The sequence below is a fragment of the Lepidochelys kempii genome, chromosome 11 (genome assembly GCF_965140265.1).
Source record: "Lepidochelys kempii isolate rLepKem1 chromosome 11, rLepKem1.hap2, whole genome shotgun sequence".
Lineage (NCBI taxonomy): Eukaryota > Metazoa > Chordata > Testudines > Cheloniidae > Lepidochelys > Lepidochelys kempii.
In genome coordinates this window covers 78156520-78172911 of record NC_133266.1, presented here as the reverse complement: position 1 = coordinate 78172911, position 16392 = coordinate 78156520, and the positions used below count along the sequence as shown (strand labels likewise).

Sequence of the window (16392 nt, the reverse complement as noted above, 5' to 3'; positions counted from 1 at the left end):
TTGAATCCCTGGTACTCCTTCTCTCATATGGCTCCCTTCAGAGGCCTTGTCTTTCAAGATGAAGTTGCATTTCCCTGGCAGTGACTGACCCATGTAGTCTATGTCTGCTTCAAGGCATCCCACCACTGGGCTTGCCAGTCCATTAACTGCTGATAGATGTACAAACCATGTGCTGTGCATGGTCAGCTCCTTGTCCTTCAAATATTTTTGAAAATGCGACTCAGTAATGGTGGTGACTTCTGAGCCGGTATCTAACAAACATCTGGTCTTCGCCCCTGCTGTACATACTTCACCAGTTAGACAGTCTCCAAATGCTCGCTTGCAGACTTCACTAGACATGCTGGCACTGCCCGCTTTCCTCTCAACACTGTATGCAGAGTGATTTTCCACAAAGGACAGGCCTAGGAATCCTTCTGCCACTGCTTGGCCTACTACTGTAGATGGACCACTCGCTCCTGGTGCCCCACTGGTTTCGAGTGCCTGGGACTGTGTTCTCCTTCTGCGTGGACATTCTTGTCTAGTATGCCCTGGCCTTTCACAAGTGTAACAAATGTACCTTCCCTGCTCATCCTTCAGGGGGATCCCGGTGCCCTTGGAGATTTTGGCACACTAATGGGATTTTTTTCTGTCATCAACTCAGTCATCACTTTCAGCATCTCTTCCTATTGGACCGCCAGTTTTTGGACACCTTCGCTTAAATGTTCCAATCTTAACCGTCTCTTCCACAGGAACTTCCTTTTCTTCTGACCACATAATGGCAGCCTGCATGAGTTCATGGAACTTCTTACCAGGCTCTTCCTTCAACCTTCTTTTCATTTCACAGTGGAGGGAGTCATCCCAGAGCCCCTGCACCAACTGCTCTTTCAGAACCGCATCTGGGTCTGGAACTCGTCAAGGGTCTCACCGTTCCACTTTGCTCATTCTCTCCTGGAGATCATACTTGTATGCCCAGACAGTTTCACCGGGCTCCTGCTTTCTCTCAAAGAACTCCTTTAGTTGGGTTCCAATAGGTGCCTTGTCTCCATACACTTCTAGGAGGAGTACAAATATCTTTTCCACATCTTTCTTGTCTCTCATTGCCATGAACTTTACTGTGGCCTTGGCCTGGCCCTTGAGGTGCTCCTCTATGAAGTCCAAACGATCTTCTTCAGGTACTCTTAGCACACGCAGAGCTGCCTTCACAGACTTGACCCACTCCTCTACCATAATGTCTCCTGGTCTAGTCAGGAAGTCACCAAACTCTGTGACCTTCTGCTCCCATAGGGCATAAATAATCGGGGGTTTCTTAGCTTCTGCTGCCTGTTGGTCTATTACTGCCTTAGTCAGCAATAAGGCTTCTCTCAGTTCGGTTCTAGTTTTTTGTAATGCCTCAGCTTGGTCTGGTAGTCTGCGCTGAAGTTCAGCAAACTGGGCCTGTAGTTCTTTAATTCCAGCCATGGTAGGAACTCAACCAGTAAACCAATGGGGTGGACCTTATGGATAGGAGTCTGTCCATGATGCCAATTATGTAAGCAGGGGAATGGTCCCGCTATTGTGGGGAACTTTCCTGGCTTATACACTACCCCGGTGAAATGGGCTAGCGAAAGGATCTGAGGCCTCGCTCCCACTTCTTTTACACAGAGGCCTGCCTGACCTCGAGGGCCCCCCTTCCACTCTTCTGTGGGGCAGAGTCCTCGTAACCTCGACAAGGTTGGGCCCAGGATACCTGGGAGGCTCCAGCCCCCTGAGGTCCGACTGGCCGAGTCCCAGAGCAGCAGGAACGGGAAGTTGCCTGACAAATGGACTCTGCCCTGTTCTGGACTGTGTGCCTTGTGCTTTCTGCTACCCATTCCTGCTGCCCCGCACCCCCACCTCATTTTCCTGGCATCCTGACCCAGCTTGATGCCTGGCATCTGACTGGTGGTTCTGATCTCCAGTTTGTCTCCTGCCTCTGACCCCTGGTATCCTGACCAAGCCGACTCTTGAGAGTCCTGTCGCATGATCGCAGACTCGGACTACTAGGTAGGCAGGCTCCTTGAGATGATCCAATGAACGACAGGGGGGAGGGGGTAGAGGAGCGAGTGATGGGGGTGGAGCCTTTTGGGGGGGAAGAGATGGAGAAGGGGCCAAGGACTTGAGAGAAGAGGTGGGGCAGGGCCTTGGGGAGAAGAGGCAAAGCAAGGGGAGGGTCTTGGAGGGAAGAAGAGGGCGGGGCCTCGGGGGTACAGTTGCCAGCAATTACAAAGGTGGCAACCCTTTTACCCTTTTTAAATATTGGCACAACATTGGCTTTCTTCCAGTCTTCTAGAACTTCCTTAGTGTTCCAAAACTTACTGAAAATCAACATTTAAGGGTCCAGCGAGCTCCTCAGTCAGCTCTTTTCAAACTCTTGGATGCAAATTATCTGGACCTGCTGTGTTAAAAATGTCTGACTTTAGTAGTTGTTGTGTGACATTTCCCGGAAATGATAGTGGAAAGGAAAGAATGTTGTCATCATAGGATGAGATTACATCATCTGCTTTCCCCCCCAAATACAGAACAGAAATATTTACTAAACACTTCTGGCCTTTAATCATTAATAATGCAAAAAAAAATTTCTACCTTTGCCATGTAATAAGGACCAATACTGTTGTCAGGATTCTTTTTGTTCCTATGTATAACTAAATCCTTGCATGTCTATGTCTAGGATTTGCTTACCTCTGTCTAGGATTATGAGCACAGAATAAATTGTGGGCAACTGAAGAAAGTGTCTTCTATGGTTGATTTATCAGCAAAAAAAAAAAGTGGAGGGGCAGAAGATAGCCTATCAATTGGGGTATAATTTGTGTCTTATTCAGTTGTAACAAAAACATATGTTTGTATTTTATTTGTATTTTAGAACTGCTGTTACATGGATAAATAAATATTGGCTGCTCTTAATGAAGCTGAATCAGACAAGAGCCTGACAACAGAGACTAAAGCCCAGGTTATAACAGAGCAAGACTTGACCATTAACGTTCCAGGTACAAACGATCCGCGAGTGCAGGGGTGTCACTCCTGAGTGACACCAGCATAACGGACAGTAGACTCAGGCCAGTAACTAGAGGCCAGATGGGCCTCCCTGCCAAAAGTTTCCTCTTATTTGTTTAATTAAGCAACTCTCCTTCTATTGGCTGCAGTTTTGGGTAGTTAATGAGAAACCCTGGAGATTGGGAAAGGTCACTGGCTAGGCCGTATAAGGCTCCTGCACTTCTAGTTTCATTTCTGAAGCCACACAGGTCAGAGCAAACACCCAGTGTGGTCCAGGCCAAGGCACTCCCCTGGGAGGAACGAAACCAGCACAATGTCCAAACTGGTGGAGTGTGTCCCCAACTTTTCCGAGGGCAATAACAAAGAGGTAAGGGGCTGGGTTCTCTCTGTGCTGCGTGACTTGCTTTGTGGAGATAAACTGTGTGCAAGGCCTTGGCTTGTTTGCTTTTCACCTGCCCTGGGTGCTGCTTTGTGTTGATTGCCTCTGGGCCGAAGCGATGGCGTTTGGGCTGGAGTTAATGCTTGTAGCTTGTCCTTGGATGACAGCTCCTCCGACCAGTATCTGCGGCAGCTTACAGCATGGCCCCCAGGGTGCACGGCCCAATGACCTCCCCTCCCCCGGCGCTTCTCAAATGCTCCCACGGGAATCCAGGGTGAGACTCCCTGAGCTCCAGGGGTGTGGAGAGGCCCTGCGGTGCGCATGTCACAGCCCTTTGTTCCACATCACCTCCGCTGCCCCAAAGGGGAGACTCGTGGCTGTGGCTTGGCTCCCACATCGTCCGAGCTGGGGCTGAGCAAGGATGCCATCCCATACCCCCTCCCCCGGAGAGCTCCTGGCTGGAGCAAGCTAGTGTCCCCAGTGCCATGGGGAGATGCTGAGGAGACCATCCAGCTCCAGGGGCTTTGGCACTGAGCAGCCTTGCTCCGGTTCTCCAGTGGGGGCCGGCTTGTGTGCTTGCCACGCCCTGACTTTGCTCCGTTGCTGCTGGTGGAGGTTGCCTTTGCCCGGCCAGCGCTGGAAAGGCCCAAGGCCAAGCTCACTGCCCCGCTCTTCTCGAAGAACAGCAGCTGGAATCGCCGCTCGCTCCTGCTGCCCTCTGGTTCCAGCTGCACCTCCTCCCTGGAGCTCCCAGGGCTAATTACAGGTGGGACCGGCAGGACCCATTATAAGACCCTGATTCAGTTGCTTATAAGTTTGCCAAACTTTAACCGTTTGGGCTGAAATTTTCCACGGCAGGTGTTGTCCTCAGCCTGCTCTTCAGTTTGACTTTACATTTCATCCCCAACAGTTCAGTCATTTCTGAGAAAATGGTCAGGGAAAAATACACCAGTTTGCCCCTGTTAAAAAATTCAGACCCCTTTCTTATGAGGAGCTCCGGTGTTTGAGAAGGCACTGGAAACGTGGCGTTCCCGGCCATTGTGTCTGGAAGGTGCCTCTGCCATCCCTCTAAAAATCCACCCTGATTTGGCCACAGAAAAATCGCAGTTTGCCCACAGGCAGCCTGCCCTGCATTGTAATGCCTATCTGCACTGAGCATGCTCCACCCAGGGCCGAGCAGCCCTTTGAGGAGGAGACTGGGACACGGAGCGGGGAAGGGCACTGAGGCGGGATGGGGAGCCAGCGGTGTGTGGAATGTGGGTGACGGTGGGAAGTGACGGGAGAGCCAGACAGCTTGCACAAAGAGCTGGAAGAGGGAGAGCGGAGGAGTGGAGACTGGAACTGGCTAGGGGCGGAGAATTGAACTGGGATGTGGGGAAAAGGCAGGACCTGGGACAAGGACAGGTTTCAGGGGAGGGGGAAGAAGGGTCTGTGACCTCTAGAGAATATGCAGCGCCCCCCATCCCCTACCCCACAGAGCCTGAGATCTCTGAGTCTCACCCTTCCTCTGCTGCCAGCAAAAATCTGTGAAACCCACTGGCAGAGTGGGTGTCTCTCCCCCGTCTAGCGCTCCCCTGGGCGCCGAAAGAGGCAGGAGTCTGGAGGAAAAAATAGCATGTGATCATGTCATTGAAGGCAGTGCAATCCTGTGTGTGCACCAGGGGGCTCTGTTAAGGGTCCACGGGCAGCCTGGTTTCTGGCATTTCCGAACTTTTGAGTGTTTGAGTTTGCGGCGTTAGTATTTTTAGCATAGCTTTTGTGTGTAGCTCTGATGTGTGTATTTGGAGGTGTATAAAAGGGGCATCAGGCCATTGCGCTAGGTGCCCCCGCCATAAAGTTCAAAACCAGAAATAAAACTGTTAGCAGAAGACTCAACGCCTGTTCCCCACCTCCCCCAGAGCAGCCTTCACCAAACCCCTCTCTCTGCAGCAGTCTGTGCACACAGAGGCCCCTTGAAGGCCAGCTGCCCTAGGCTAGTCCAGCCCCTCCCAGGGAGAACTCGTCACCAACAGCCCCCGCTCTTTTAAACTGAGGGCCCCTCTGCTGAGCAGCGCTGTAGCTGCATGGCACAGAGAGAAAGGCATCTCTCTAGCATCAGGGCCTGGGCCAGGCAGGGCTTTATAGCTCAGAACCATCACCTTACATTCAATCCAGGAGCCACGAGCAGCCGCAGCAGACCACAGCCACTAGGAGACAGCAGTCATGTGTTCCCGCCAAGCCGCAGCACTGCCTAACAGGCACCGCTGCACTCTGCACCGGGCGACACTCTGGGCTTGAGTTAGGGATCTGACTGTCTGGATCAGCGGATTGGATTTTCGGAGAACAGCATCTTGTTGCCACAGCAACACAAGGTTCCAGCCCTAGAGCTTGGTACGCTCCCATCTTATGAAAAGGCAGTTGAGAGTGTTGTTTTCACACACGGCTTCTTTCATCGCCACTTCCTCTGGGTGCCCGGCTTTGTGCTCCGATTACTTACATTGTCAGCTCTTTGGTGTGTGTTTGTACAGCACCTAGCACCGGGGGCGGGGGGGGGGCGTGGGCCAATGCTGGGGCTCCTAGGCACTACTGTAATAGTAATGATAATAAATGGACTGCAGCTTTAACCCTACCCTCTGTGCATTGTACGTCTTCCGTTACATGATCACATGCCGATTCGCAGCTCATACAATAGTAGACCATTTTTTCTACTTCCTTAGTCACATGTGTAACATCTTGTACACTGGCTTCTTTTCAGAGCAGTGTGGCCTAGCAAACAGAGCACAGGACTGGGACACAGGAGACCTGGGCTCTGTTCCTGGCTTTGCCACTGACCTGCTGAGTGGGCTTGGACAGGTCACATCACAGCTCTGTGCCTCAGTTTCCCCACCTGTAAAATCGGGGTGATGATACTGAACCCCCCCTCCCTTTGTAAAGTATTTTCAGATCTCCCAGTGAAAAATGCTAGATGTGAGCTAGGGATTATTGTTATTATTGACGTTAGTCTTGTGCGCTCACACATTTTGAGGTAGGATCCTCAATTGGGGTAAATTGTCATTGTTCCATTGACCGAGCGATAAGAATTTACAACGGCTGACGCTCTCCCTCACCACTGTTCCACTGTACCTTATCCAGGTGGGCACCAATGGGGAGAACTGCTGTGTACCCATGTCAAAGTTCCCTCCCCACTCTGAACTCTAGGGTACAGATGTGGGGACCCGCATGAAAGACCCCCTAAGCTTATTTCTAGCAGCTTAGGTTAAAACTTCCCCAAGGCACAAACTTTTTGCCCTTGGAGGGTACGCTGCCACCACCAGGTGATTTAACAAAGAATCAGAGAAAGGACCACTTGGAGTTCCTATTTCCCCCATATATCCCCACAAGCCCTTACACCCCCTTTCCTGGGGAGGCTTGAGAATAATATCCTAACCAATTGGTTACAAAGTGATCACAGACCCAAACTCCTGGGTCTTAGGACAATAGAGAAATCAGTCAGGCTCTTAAAAGAAATAGAATTTTATTAGAAAGAAAAAAGGTAAAAGAAGCTCCCCTGTAAAATTAGAAGGGAAGCTAATCTCACAGGGCAATCAGATTTAAAACACAGAGGATTTCCCTCTGGGCAAAAACTTTAAAGTTACAAAAAGAAAACCAGGAATACACCGTCCTCTCAGCACAGAGAAAATCACAAGCCAAAACAAAAGTAAGCTAACACATTTCCTTGCTAGTACTTACTAATTCTAATGGAGTTGGATTGCTTGCTTTCTTGATCTCTCTCCGGCAAGCACACAGAACAGACAGACAAAAGCCTCCCCCTCGCCCTAGATTTGAAAGTATCTTGTCCCCTTATTGGTCCTTTTGGTCAGGTGCCAGCCAGGTTACCTGAGCTTCTTAACCTTTCACAGGTAAGAGGATGTTGTGCCTCTGGCCAGGAGGGATTTTCTAGCACTGTATACAGAAAGGTTGTTACCCTTCCCTTTATATTTATGACAGCCCCCAACTTCCACTGCCTACGGGGGCCAGGCTTTCCTGCTGACATCTGTGGGCAGTGCAAATGTTTAGCACCTCTCAGGTTGGGCCTTCGCTTCTTTCCCAGACTGGCAGTTCCAGCCATTCTCAGCACCCATGTGCTCTGGCTATCGAAGAGGAGTTTTGCCCTTTCAGACGTGCAGTGTTGTTGTAGCCATGTCAGTCCCAGGATATTCAAGAGACAAGGTGTCAGCAGACCAGGTCAGAGGCGGTCAGGCCTAATGGTTGGAGGCTGAATGCCAGAGACAAGGGTGGAGGCAGAGTCGGAGTCAGGAGTCAGAGCCGAGAGTCAGAACCGGTTTACCAGGTGTCAGGGAAGGCAGGGGCTGGGCTGGCTCTGAGGCAGGAGCACGGCTGGAACAGGATGGGCACAGGGCTGGGCGCAGGGCAGGATCTGGGCTGGAGCGGTGGAGGAGCAAAGCAGGAGCAGGGCTTGGAGAGATAAGCCCAGGGAGGCAGAGTGTCCATGGGCGTTGAGCAGCCAGCAAGCTACTGCTGCTGCTAGATTTAAAAAGTGGCCAGCTGGCTTCCTCCGCCAGTCCTTCCGGCAGCCTGGCGGGCTCGTTAGGGTGTCAGGGGTACTGAGCAGGCACAGCTGAGGGCCTCACTCCTGACACAAGGCGGAGGAGGTAATATCTTTTACTGGACCAACTTCTGTTGGGGAGAGAGCCAAGTTTTCGAGCTGACACAGGTTGCACATGACCTACAATCTGATTGTCTTGCGAAAGTCCATAAACAACTTCCCTGAGTAAAGCACGTGCTGTAAAATATTGTTACTCTGTTTCTTTAATGCAGGTGACCTTGTATACCAGAATTTGTACTTGATTTGAAAGGTATCAGTATATTTCTAAGTGGACAACAACAAGGGTATTGAACAGTGAATTATCTCATACACTGACATAAAAATGTATGTGTCACGGACTCACGGGCCCAGTGCTCTCACCCCTGGGAGTAACCCCCTTCAGTGTGTCATCCTTTCGTGAAGGTTGCACTCTCTGGGGTTAGGCCCTCTGGCCTCGTTGCCTCCCAGGACCACACCTCTAAGCTTTCAGGACACCTGTCTCTCACCAGGGAGTTCACTCGCTCTGGACCCTCGGGGCCTCCACCCCCAGAGGGAGCAATGCCACCGTGATCTCTAGCCTGCAGTGACTCTCAGCCAGCCTAAAACAGAGGGGTTTATTGTATGTCAGGAACACAGCACAGACAGTTCTCAGGGCCTTGAGCACGCAAAGTCTCAGCACAGTCTGGATGGGACTGTCCAGCGTCCAGGTGGCTCAGGCTGCTCTTTGTCCCTGGTCTAGAAGCCCCCTCCTTCCAGCCGACCACCATATATCAACTTCCCCAAAGCCCCTCCTCCATCCTTTGTCTTCAGTCCTGGGCAAACAGATCACCTGGGCCCTCTCTCTTCCATCCCTGCCAGGTCTAATCACCAGAGTCCTCTCTTCTCAGCCCTTTGTCCTTCCCCTGGCCAAAACCATCTGGCTCCCAAGATGGGGTGGGCCTCTGGGCCTCCAAGTCCCTGGTTACTAAGTTCCACAGCATCCAGGCCATTGTCCAGGGGCCAGCTTGCTAGGCAAGGTCACACCTGGCCCTTTGCAGTAACAAACCCCTCTCTGCCACACCTTGTTACACATGCAGCACGCAGGGAAAACCGACACACGCAGTGTTCATGCACAACGCTAGGAAAATCTCCCCCCTTCATCACAGTATGCTTGTTTCCAGATGGAAAGAATTTACTGAAAGCTACATTAATGAAACCCCGTTAACAGTGTTACAGCCTTGCTGCAATTTAATTCTAAAGCCTTGTATGACATATGCTAGCCCTTTCCCATTATTCTGTGTTGCTATACATCACCTGTAGTCGGTTTTCCAAGTACAGCATACTGTCTAGTATTCATATAAAAGGCTTCTGTGGGCTGTCTGACATGCAGTGTAATACATAGGTTATAAGCAGCTCACATGCATCTCTACGGTTGTAGGAAAAAACAGTATATGGGAACTTTGTCTTATGTGAACCATTCTATATGTTCATGTCATTAAATACATTAACATGACGCAGACACAACAGGGGCCAGGTTAAGTTGCACATTAGGAAGGAATAATCAATCACACAAATAAAATGGGAAACGACGGCCTAGGAAGGAGTACTGCAAAAAAGGATCTGGGGGTTTTAGTGGATCACAAACTAAATATGAGTCAACAGTGTTACACCGTTGCAAAAAAAGCGAACATCATCCTGGGCTGTATTAGCAGGAGTGCTGTAAGCAAGGCACGAGAAGTCATTCTTCCACTCTACTCCGCGCTGATTAGGCCTCAACTGGAATGTTATGTCCAGTTCTGGGTGCCACATTTGGGGAAAGATGTGGACAAATTGGAGAAAGTCCAGAGAAGAGCAACAAAAATGATGAAGGGTCTAGAAAACATGACCTGTGAGAGAAGATTGAAAAAATTGGGTTTGTTTAGTCTGGAGAAGAGACGACTGAGAGGGGACATGAGAACAGGCTTCAAGTACATAAAAGGTTGTTACAAGGAGGAGGATGATAAGTTGGTCTCCTTAACCACTGAGGGCAGGACAAGAAGTAATGAGCTTAAATTGCAGCAAGGGAGATTTCCTAATGAGCAGGGTAGTTAAACTCTGGAACAAATAGTGCAGGGAGGTTGTGGGATCTCCTCTATTGGAGTATTTAAGAGCAGGGTAAACACCTGTCAGGGATGGTCTAGCCCAGTGCTTCTCAAGCTATCTGATGTGGGGGACTGGCAGTTTTTTTTTCCAACGTGCACGCAGACCAGCAGCCGATGGCTCGTGGACTGGAACCGGTCCCCAGACCTCCACTTTGAGTAGCGCTGGACTAGACAATACTTAGTCCTGCCTCAGCACAGGGGACTGGACTAGATGACCTCTCAAGGTCCCTTCCAGTCGTACATTGCTCTGATTACGCTGACCAGCTATTTTGCAGACCCCAGGGCAGGCCGTGATTTGGAGCTGGAGGGTGACATTATGGGCTGTGCTTTGAACATGAATGATTCCGCTGCAAGCAGACGTTTGGCTCCTGGCTCACTTTTAGGGGTGCATTTGAAACATTAACAAACCCAGCCATGCCTTGGCTCCTTTCTTTAGCAGACTCCATGCTGGGCTGCCTTTTGAGAGGAAGCATTAATGAGCCGGGCGTAGCTCTGGATGCCGGAACACCCTTCTTCGGCTGTGCTCTCTTGCAGGTGATCGATGCCATTGGTGAGGCTGTCTCTCAGACACCGGGGTGCGTCCTGCTGGATGTGGATGCCGGCCCATCCACCAACCGGACGGTCTACACCTTTGTGGGGAGTCCAGACGCTGTCGTCGAGGGGGCTCTGTGTGCAGCCAGAGTGGCTTTTCAGCTCATTGACATGGGCAGGCACAGAGGTGATCAGGGTGGTGGCGGAGCAGGAGGATGGGCTGCTCGGCGGGGCCCAGGGGAGTGAGCTGCCAAAGGTCTCAGCTGTCAGGTCCGGCATGGATCTGGCTGAGGTGATTTGCCAAAGCCAACGCAGAGCAGCAACTACAGGCCCAAACCGGAGCAGCCATGAGTGTGGCTGTGCTCGAGTCTCGGGGTCTCCCTGGGAGCACTACTCAGATTGCTACTGGACGGCTCTCCCTCTCCCGTCTCATGACGTTACGGGGTTTTCCTCCCTGTGATGTACAATGGAAGCCAAGCCCGGCGGGCAGCTGTTAGGGGAGCCGTGCGCTCCCTGCAGCTGGAGCTACATTGCACAAACACAAAGGGCAGTCACTTTTCAAACAGCCTCCCCATGTCCTGTGGGAGGCCAACAAATCTACCCAGCCAGGTGCAAGCTGCGATAGGAGCAGAGATTCCGCATCTCCCTCTGATGACCCTGAACTTGTGGTCGTTTTCTTTTGGGCTGGAATAAACAAGGCAGTTAGTTGAGCAAATACAGACAGCGTAATCGGTTAGTCCCGTCGCGTCAATGGCCCTGAGGCAGGAGGGGTGTTAGCTGAGTCCTGAGATCATAAGGAATGAATAAATAAAGTCCGGCCTTATCTAAACTGGCTCGTCCTCCCCTCCCCTCCATCCCACCCACCCCCATACCCTTCCAGGCCTCTGTGCACATCTCTGGAATGGTGCTTTGCTTTCCTAGGAGAACATCCACGGATGGGTGCCCTGGATGTCTGTCCTTTCATCCCAGTGAGGAATGTCACCATGGAAGAATGCATTCGCTGTGCCAATCTGTTTGGGCAGCAATTGTCAGTGGAGCTGGGCGTGCCTGGTGAGTTGGTGATGGGGAGGGGAGAGAATTCTGTCTGTATCCACCTCTTTTCTGACCTCTTCAGTAATTCCACCATCTCGCCCTGTGCTCACATGGACACAGTACATGGTTCTGTTCCGCTTCTGCACTGGGACTGTCCTGCTCTGATAAAAACAAACAAACCCCTTTTACAAGAGTTAACTTAGGCTAAAATGTCGGTCATTAAATTATCGCGGCAAGAGAAGTGTATGAACTTTGAAATCTGCCACACATGAGCAAGGAGGGCCGAGGTTTTCAAAACTATCACAAGTGATTTGGGGAGCCCAACTTGAGAGACAATGGAGAGAGTCTGATTGTAGACGGGGGCTGCTCAGCCCTTTTAGAAGATCCGCTCACTTGAAGAGTCTCAGGACTGGAGGCACCTGAAATCACTGGCTGCTTTTCAAATTTTAAGCCCTAATTAGTAGGCACTCTTGGAAGTACTAGTAAAAACGTATAGGCCCTGCTGAGAGCACTTCATACATTACCTCTGTTCTTGGTGGCAGGGAAAGTGCCGAATCGCTAACTCATGACTTGGACAGCAAATGAAGGAGAAGCTGGTTTCGGTGTATATTTGTGATATCCAGGCCTACACAAACATAGTTATTGAATTAGGACCCGAGAACTTTTATCTCTTTTAAAAGCTTTCTGGTTTCCCTTAAGCTACGTGTGATTTCACTGGGGGCAGAATATGGTGTCCATTGTCTTGGCACTTTATGTTAGAGCTGGCCTGTATTTGAACACCTTGGGCGATATCCAGGGCTTTCCCCAGTGTCCGCACCCACACTAACATGCATGTGTTGGATGGTTCCAGGCCAGTGGTCCGTCACGTATGCATTTCCTCTTGCAGTGTACCTGTACGGAGAAGCAGCGCGGAAGGAGAGCAGGAAATCGCTGCCAGCAATCCGAGCTGGGGAATACGAAGCCCTCCCTGAAAAGGTTAGAGTCCTCGTGGTGTCTGGGAACGGCGGGGAGGGAGTAGCATGCTGCATATGGACCCAAAGGGGCGCTGCTCACATTAGAGTGCGGGAGCCTCCGTGGATGCTCTGGGCGTTTTCACTGTTACACTTACAGTCTGCCAGCATTCTCTCATTCCAGACAAAACACTTTGTTAAGGCTGAGAGGAATGGCCGTTCTTGGGCCTGGATGAGAGGTTGACTAGAGAGTTTAACATCACCACCTCAATGGTATTTTCCACTTTTCTCGGAAAATGCACAAGCCAAATACGGGTCTTGTGACTGGAGGAGACTTTTACCTTAAAAACTTTCAAATTCCTTGGGGAAGGGGAAGGCCTGGGTCTTAGTTTGCATCCTGTACAGTGTCAGCACTCAGTTAGTGATGGTAATCACCTCGGTACTTTTCTCTTCTTGCTTTTGCTTTGGAAAGCTGTGGGAAATATGCATGTGCAGTAGTGTGTGAGAAAGGAGGCAGCTTCCCATTGCCTTGCCTGAGCAGAGGAGAGGTGGGGGCTGGCTGGGTGATGTCTACCAGGTCTCCGAGACTCCGGAATTTGTTGCCAGCCTTCGTCCACAATACAGTGTTGCCAACACTTGTGATTTTGCAATGACTCTCCTGGTATTTGGTTTGTCTGTTAAAGCTCCAGCTCCTGGAAGCATCTGATGAGGTGAGACTCTTGGCTTTCATTTCCTAACCAAAGGAAGTTTCTAGCTCTCTTGGTTACAGAGAAAAATGTAAACATGTGACCCAAGTGCAGCCGAGGTCTGAGAAGCCAGAGGGCAAATAGAAAGAACCTCACATTTCTTATTCAGTCTTTTTATTTTTAAATGTAACCCTTCTGCCCGTCAGAGTTGGCAGCAACAAGGGCCGGGTTCAGTATCTAGGGGATCCATTCCAATAACACAATGCAAAACCGGCTCGAGCCCCCACCCAGTGACCTGGAACAAATATATACCACCCCCGCTGGGCGCCTCCAAGAGGCAATACTTCCCTCTCGCAAGCACAGAGTCTGAGTGTGGCAAAAAGCCTTTTAATAACAGAGAGAAACAATGTGGCATTATGTTGAGGAAACACCACCACCAGGATCCATAACACAACCCATGAGAAAAAACCCACCCCAAGCAAATTGGGTCGTGTCCTTTCCCTTTGGTTCTTGAGTCCAGCAACCCGAAATCACCCAAAATCCCAAAAGTCCAATGACCCAAAAGTCTCTGTCCCTGGTCAGGGCAGCCCCAGAGTTTGAAAGTTTATCTGCAGAGCTTTACCTCCCAACCTGGGTGGAGATCGGGGAGGAGGGGGGGAAGGGGAAAGAGAGGTAAGGGGTACCTTACATGATCTGAAGCTGACTGCCCTGCAGCTCCATAGGGCTCTACTCCGCATCCCACAAGCAGCTCCCGCCGTCCTATGAACGGCTCCACCAGCCTGTCCACAAGGCGCTCCAGCCGTCCGCAAACTGCTCCACACTATATCTTCAGGCTCCCCCGCTACTCAACACAACACTCAGTGATTTCAGCTCTTAGGTGAATTCAGCTTGTAGTAGGGAAGCCTCAGTGCTGGTGCACCATTAGCCCAAAGCGAGCTCAGCAGCCCATAACTAGACTCCTAATGGAATCAAAATTAGCTCTGATATTTCATAGTGGAGAGAGGAGAAAGTGCAATTAGCATGTAAGGCCCTCACCAAGGGGCCCATACCACCAAGTATCAATACTTATCCCCAATCTCTCTTAATTCACAGAGTTTTGGAACCCATGACCCTTGCCTAGCGAGTGCTACTTAGTTGATGGTGAGTCCCTCCATCATAACAAAAGGCCCAGTACAGTTCCAAGCACAGTTCCCATAATCAGGGTAATAACAATTTATTCTTCCTGTCCCAATAACAGAGACACTGGGGATCCCACAGCAGCCTAAGTGACCATTTGGGCAGCTATGGCCTCATTCTAGGCGGGGTGGGTGTGCCTATGCAAATGAGATCAGCCCCTGAAGTTCTTTTCCACACCTTGCCACACCTCACACCTCAGATGTCAGGGTGGAGCTCCTCCTGACTCTGCTTACATCAGTCTCTTAATTTTTAAGGCCATCTCACCATTCTGGTTGTCCCGACTCATGATTTTAAAAGTGTGGGGCTGGCAATACTGACAGGAGGGCCCGTACGGTGACTTTCTAGGCGTGCTGCAAAATGGTGTTTGGAGGGCGGAGGTTGTCCTTCCTAGACCATGCAGGGATGGAAAGGAGTTTCTGGAGGTGGCCAGCGGAGCTGCTGCTGAGCTGATTCTGTTGTTAATGCTGCTGAGATTGTATTGTAGTGTTGAGGTGTGTAGGGGCTTCTGGGGCCAGATTTTTACAAATATTTAGGTGCCTAAAGATGCAGAAGCACCTAATGGGATTTTCAAATGAGCCTAAGTGCCTAAATACCTTTAACAAGCTGAGCCCTAGAGCCTTGCAAAGGCAGGTTATTGGTTATTTTAAAAATTGAAATAAATTTGAAAAGTCAGTGAACTTGATAAGCTTGAAGTGCTTGGTTTTTTCGAGCATAAAAGAGCTTCTTAAAAGTGCTGGACCAGCCCGGGAGCAGGTGGAAGATCAGCTATTTCTTGTGACATTTCTAGCACTTTAGACTGCTAAGAAAGATGAAATCCCATGCTGAATGCTGGTGATTGGTTACCTTTTCCGGAGCTATTTTTTGCCCAATTGCAGTACCTGGAATTGCCACTAGGGGACAGTGTAACGATTCTCATTTGGGGCTGACTGTGCTTTGTTGGGACATCTGATACAGTTCATAGAATCACAGAACATCAGGGTTGGAAGGGACCTCAGGAGGTCACCTAGTCCCACCCCCTGCTCAAAGCAGGACCAATCCCCAACTAAATCATCCCAGCCAGGGCTTTGTCAAGTCTGACCTTAAAAACCTCAAAGAAAGGAGATTCCACCACCTCCCTAGGTAACGCATTCCAGTGTTTCACCACCCTCCTAGTGAAAAAGTTTTTCCTAATATCCAACCTAAACCTCCCCCACTGCAACTTGAGACCATTACTCCTCGTTTTGTCACCTCCCACCACTGAGAACAGTCTAGATCCATCTTCTTTGGAACCCCCTTTCAGGTAGTTGAAAGCAGCTATCAAATCCCCCCTCATTCTTCTCTTCTGCAGACTAAACAATCCCAGTTCCCTCAGCCTCTCCTCATAACTCATGTGCTCCAGCCCCCTAATCATTTTTGTTGCCCTTCGCAAGACTCTCTCCAATTTATCCACATCCTTCTTGTAGTGTGGGGCCCAAAACTGGACACAGTACTCCAGATGAGGCCTCACCAGTGCCGAATAGAGGGGTATGATCACATCCCTCGATCTGCTGGCAATGCTCCTACTTATACAGCCCAAAATGCCGTTGGCCTTCTTGGCAACAAGGGCACACTGTTGACTCATATCCAGCTTCTCATCCACTGTAACTCCTAGGTCCTTTTCTGCAGAACTGCTGCTGAGCCATTCGGTCCCTAGTCTGTAGCGGTGCATTGGATTCTTCCGTCTTAAGTGCAGGACTCTGCACTTGTCCTTGTTGAACCTCATCAGATTTCTTTTGGCCCAATCCTCTAATTTGTCTGAGGCCCTCTGTATCCTATCCCTACCCTCCAGCATATCTACCTCTCCTCCCAGTTTAGTGTCATCTGCAAACTTGCTGAGGGTGCAATCCACGCCATCCTCCAGATCATCAGTCCTGAGACGCTGAACTGAATGCCATCACTGGCAGAATCATTCTCCTTCAAATCCTTTGTGGTGTAAAGGAAATGGGGG

At 50.3% G+C, this 16392-nt stretch overlaps 1 protein-coding gene across 1 annotated transcript in view; it reads left to right on the top strand.

Annotated features, from left to right (window-relative positions):
- Positions 1-3179: 3179 nt before the first annotated feature.
- Positions 3180-16392, top strand: part of FTCD (formimidoyltransferase cyclodeaminase) — a 38969-nt gene continuing 25756 nt past the window's right edge. Inside the window, exons 1-4 of the mRNA XM_073306928.1 lie at positions 3180-3355; positions 10586-10769; positions 11504-11632; positions 12501-12589. Of these exons, the coding sequence (XP_073163029.1) occupies positions 3302-3355; positions 10586-10769; positions 11504-11632; positions 12501-12589 (456 nt within the window). The 5' untranslated portion in view covers positions 3180-3301. The remainder of the gene's footprint in view (positions 3356-10585; positions 10770-11503; positions 11633-12500; positions 12590-16392) is intronic.